This window comes from Solanum pennellii, chromosome 9 (genome assembly GCF_001406875.1).
Source record: "Solanum pennellii chromosome 9, SPENNV200".
NCBI classification, from domain to species: Eukaryota; Viridiplantae; Streptophyta; class Magnoliopsida; order Solanales; family Solanaceae; genus Solanum; species Solanum pennellii.
The window spans coordinates 84,018,090-84,022,600 of record NC_028645.1 but is presented as its reverse complement, the minus strand read 5'-3'; the positions used below and the strand labels follow the sequence as shown (position 1 = coordinate 84,022,600).

Below are 4,511 nucleotides of genomic sequence, written 5' to 3'. Positions count from 1 at the left end.
CCCCCACCCCCACCCACCCCCACCCCGACATACTCTCACACACTTCTCTGGTTATTCAAAATTTTGATGTCATTCTTTTGAACTTGAAAATTTGCTCCTTCGAGGAGGTCAAGCTATTAAATACGTAATTCTGACAAACCTCTCTCACAAGGGGTGTGATGTAGTGGGCTAAGATCTTTCCACACTTAACTAAAGGTCTTGGATTAGATCCCTAGGAATGTTAGAACCTGTTGGTTGGGAGCATTTCAGGCCTAGCAGTAGGTTTCGGCTACCAAATGCCTAAAGCAAAAGGCGAAAAACAAATACTAGCAGTGCTAGTGGTAATGATTTTTCAAAGGACTTAGAACCACCAACACATAGCAGAGTTCGCAAATGCATCTAATATAGATGAGCGGTGATGCCTTATCCAGTTTGATGCTCATCTGCAATAAGTAGCCTCTGAACCAAACATTACCTTTTCGATCTATGCTGACGACACAAAACCACTGAACAGAGTGCCCTTCCAGGTTTTGCCAAGTTGCAACTTTGCTAGCCATCCAGCCGTCTAATCCAGGCAGAACATCCCTGTACCTTGGTATGTTAGCAAGTATCATTTCGCCAACACCATTTCCTTGTGACAATGTCTCCCCTGTGGCCTTCAAATTTGTATGCTGCATGCACTTATTATGTTTCCCATTTACCTTGGGAATTTGAATACTACCACTACGGAGTTGGAAAATATCTTCACCACTCATCCTTGCAGATAATACATCCATAACATTTTTGAGGATTTTCTCCCACGAATGTTTGGTTCCCTCAGAGTAATCTGCTAATTTTTCCACTGTGCTATCCCCTTCAGACTCAGCTGCAAATTCCTTAACTGAATCCACAGTTATCTCAGATGCTGATAGTGCAGCTTGCTCTCTCAAAAACTAAAGAAAAGATGAGCTCCACATCAGTTAATTTAGTAGCAGTACATGATAAATTTCCATTCTAACTCCGCAGAGATACATACTTTCATAATTTTGTGTCGGGCACAACGAGTTTTCGCATGTTGAAGCCACTGTTTGTGTCTCTCGAAAGCAGACTTGCTAGAGAGACCCTGAAGAAAGGAAAATAGCCGGATGCTTGTAAATTACCAGCATGGTGAACTAATTACTCCAATGCATCAAGAAAAATTTACAGAGCTTATAGAAAGAAACAAATGATGACAACCTACAAATTTTTTTGAAATATCACTAGGTGCAACTTGTTTTCCTTACTTCCATTATGAAAGTCATTTTGCTCAATTTTAAGGAGCTTGTTTTTCTAAAGAAAATGTTTTACAAATTATTTGACCAACCGAACATGAGAAAATTGGAAAAACATGAAAATGTTTCCCTTCATCGAAACACACCCTAAATGAATATCCCAGAACTTTTTTGCAATTGGTAATCCCACCCTCAACCCCCCACCCAGAAAAAAACCACGAGCCCAGAAAACCATTGCCCAAGAGCCCAACAGTGGTCCACTTCCACCTCACTTCATTGGTGACAGAGACTTCCAACCTTATGGTTGGTAGTGGAGGCCTGTACTACTAGACTATCCCTCCTAGCCAGTAATACACTGTTAAAGCATGACCAGTTTATATGTCATAAGCATAAGAGGGTGGTCCAAGAACTGAAAGATTAAGAAGAAAGATAAAACAAAAAAAAGATGCATGCTTACATATTAAATACAGCTGACCTTTATCTGCATTAAGGTTTAGTTGATATCTAGAATTTTAAGAATTACAACACATATGAGACATGAGTAGAGGTCTCAGCAAGACAAAAACAATGAAAAACGTAGAAAGCCCTAGGCTGCCCACAAAAGGAAGACAAAAAAGAATGAAAGATAGAGAATATAGGCAAAAGAAGGTTAAGAATTCATAGCAACTAACATTGTAAGTGATAATCTCTACAACTTCTGCGTTTGCAAGTACATGCATTGGCTTGACAAGATTACCATTCACCTGCAAACAGAAGATGCTGCAGTCACATCCAGATTCATGAAGCATTAAAAACCCAGAGAACGGGATTTTTTTTATACGGCGAGATATTATTAAAAAGAACTATAGTAACAAGATTGAGACCTTAGCAGCCACCATTTTATTGCCAATTTCAGTGTGTATCATATACGCATAATCAATGACAGTAGCCCCCATTGGGAGATGTTTTATCTGCAAATATAGTAAAGTGGTATAGCTATGATGTAACAGGACTCAAAAAAAGGGTAACAAATGGAGTAGAAAAACACAACAAAGTTACCTCTCCTCCAGGTGTAAACACAAAGACACGACTGCCCAACAGATCTCTGGTAATAGTGTCCACAAATTCCCTAGAACTCATGTTTCCAACGAACTCTTCTTGCCACTCCCTAATTGCATTCAGCCAGCCAATCTACATCAGAAAAGGAACTTTATCCCATAATAATAGTTATAAACGAAGCACACACAGCTATTAAGGCACTAGACAGTTTAGCAAAAACAATATACTTTATACCCTGAGAGCAATATTGGCATTGTTAAGGCAGACTATTTTCCCTCCAGAATTTTTATCATTGGTTATAACATGCCCAACTAAACCATTTACAAAACCTTTCCCACTGTAGTGTGCAGCAATGCCTCTCTCAGCTATGAGGTCCATCTCTTCAGTTCTAATCTGCCAAACATTATGCAAGTACAATCAAGTTGCTCGACAATAATCAGAAACAAATAAGTGCTGACTTGTCAATGAACCAGAGGCAAATTCATAAAATCAGAAAGTAAAATATTTCAATAATGACTGAAACATTAGTTTGATTGGGAAACATCAAAAGAGAGTTCAAATTTGAAGAGTGCAATATATTTGGATTCTTGAAATTGAAATTTTGTAGAGATAGAATGCTGTCAAACATTTTGGTACATAATTAAATAGGTGGGACATACATATTGGAATAGAGGGAGTAACTGATATATTTATTATTCCTTAGTTTTGGGGGTGCTGTGAGTGTACCTGAACCTCTAAACGAAACCTGCTCTCATAAAGAAATGGAATCACCGTTGTATGAAGACTTTGATAGCCATTAGGCTTTGGAGTGGCAATGTAGTCTTTCATCTGTTGCAAAATGTTACAGATAGAGCGACAAAAGTCCATTAGCATATGACAGAGGAAAGGGATGCAGATACATTATCCAATACTTACAGCACGAGGGATAGGTGTCCAGATTCCATGTACTAGTCCAAGCAGATGATAGCATATCTATACAGAAAAGACATGTCAGAGATACCTCTATACAGTATACAGAAAGAGGTGCAAATTTCAGTATTGATTTATTAATTTATACTAGCAATTCTTTCTGCTCAATTTCCAAAGGAATAAAACTTAGGTACAATTTGTATATGATTTACAACACATTATTGAGCGATCTTATTTCAAACCAAAATGCATGATCACAAAGTGACATCTAATGAACTCTGTTTCCACAAACAAAATGGCATACCACCATCACCCCCCACCGCCCTTTTTTCTCTTTAATGTTAGGAAATACAAGTTGTACACTTCCCGCTGTTTTGGTCAAAGGTTTCGAAATTGAAATCCACTAGAACTTTGAATAATATACGTCATAAACAACCTTACAAGTTCTACCAATAAAAAAAAGACAACCTTAGAAGTTTCGGGAAACCAAATAAAGTATTCAACTTCAAAAGAAAGTTGTATCGGCATTGTCATAACACATTACCTGCTGTGCACTGCAAAGGGGCCTAACTCCGACACAAGGCTTTGGTTTTATAATAATTCGAAGCTGGCATTCCAAATATATAAAAGTCAACACATACCAGTAGACATAAAGCAACATTTTCTATCAAATTTATCAGGCTTATCACAAAAGAAGACCTGTGCAATTTGGTTTACTTCTTTTATTGAACTCTTAGATTTGAGTACTGCTTTGTAGATGCTGCAGATAAAATCACCAAAGCTGATGAGACAATATTCACCATGACAATAATAAGGCAGAACATATATAAGGCTCTCTAAACTAGCAAGCAATTTCCATTTAGACACCTCAATTGGGGCTTGTACCTACCTGAATTCAAACCAAATTGTATCTATTAGACACAACTCACTGACATGAAATAGAGCTTAAATTTCACTAGAATAGAGCGCGTGAAACAGCATAATCTCCAGTCACCACCATATCCACCCTAGGCAGTAGGCTCTCTCCCAGTCACCGACTCTTGTTTTTTTTTTCCTTTGATTTTTCCTGAACCTTTTCACATAATTATCCAGTTTAGATAGAATAGGGGTGTCAAAAATGAACCCAAATATAGGTAACCCACCCAGCATTTTAAGGGTTGTGCTCAAGATAATTCTTGGATTTCCAATATAAACTTTAGTTTCTCATATTTGAATGACACCTCGAGTTTCCCATATAAGGTTTCTCAAATTTGAACAAGACACCATATATAAATATTGTGGGTCCACGACAGATGACAGAGGCTGTGTGTTGGTTTTTTTTTTTTTTTTGGTGGG

At 37.8% G+C, this 4,511-nt stretch overlaps 1 protein-coding gene across 2 annotated transcripts in view; it reads right to left on the bottom strand.

Moving 5' to 3' along the window:
- The window catches only part of LOC107031084 (putative GTP diphosphokinase RSH1, chloroplastic), a 13,740-nt gene that overhangs the window by 2,054 nt on the left and 7,175 nt on the right, over positions 1 to 4,511 (bottom strand). For both annotated transcript variants that reach the window (XM_015232291.2, XM_027919667.1), the window contains 10 exons: positions 3,876 to 3,936; positions 3,721 to 3,783; positions 3,183 to 3,239; positions 2,994 to 3,095; positions 2,502 to 2,660; positions 2,268 to 2,399; positions 2,093 to 2,179; positions 1,901 to 1,972; positions 995 to 1,081; positions 455 to 911 (listed from right to left, as the gene is read on the bottom strand). In XM_015232291.2, the coding sequence (XP_015087777.1) occupies positions 455 to 911; positions 995 to 1,081; positions 1,901 to 1,972; positions 2,093 to 2,179; positions 2,268 to 2,399; positions 2,502 to 2,660; positions 2,994 to 3,095; positions 3,183 to 3,239; positions 3,721 to 3,783; positions 3,876 to 3,936 (1,277 nt within the window). The remainder of the gene's footprint in view (positions 1 to 454; positions 912 to 994; positions 1,082 to 1,900; positions 1,973 to 2,092; positions 2,180 to 2,267; positions 2,400 to 2,501; positions 2,661 to 2,993; positions 3,096 to 3,182; positions 3,240 to 3,720; positions 3,784 to 3,875; positions 3,937 to 4,511) is intronic.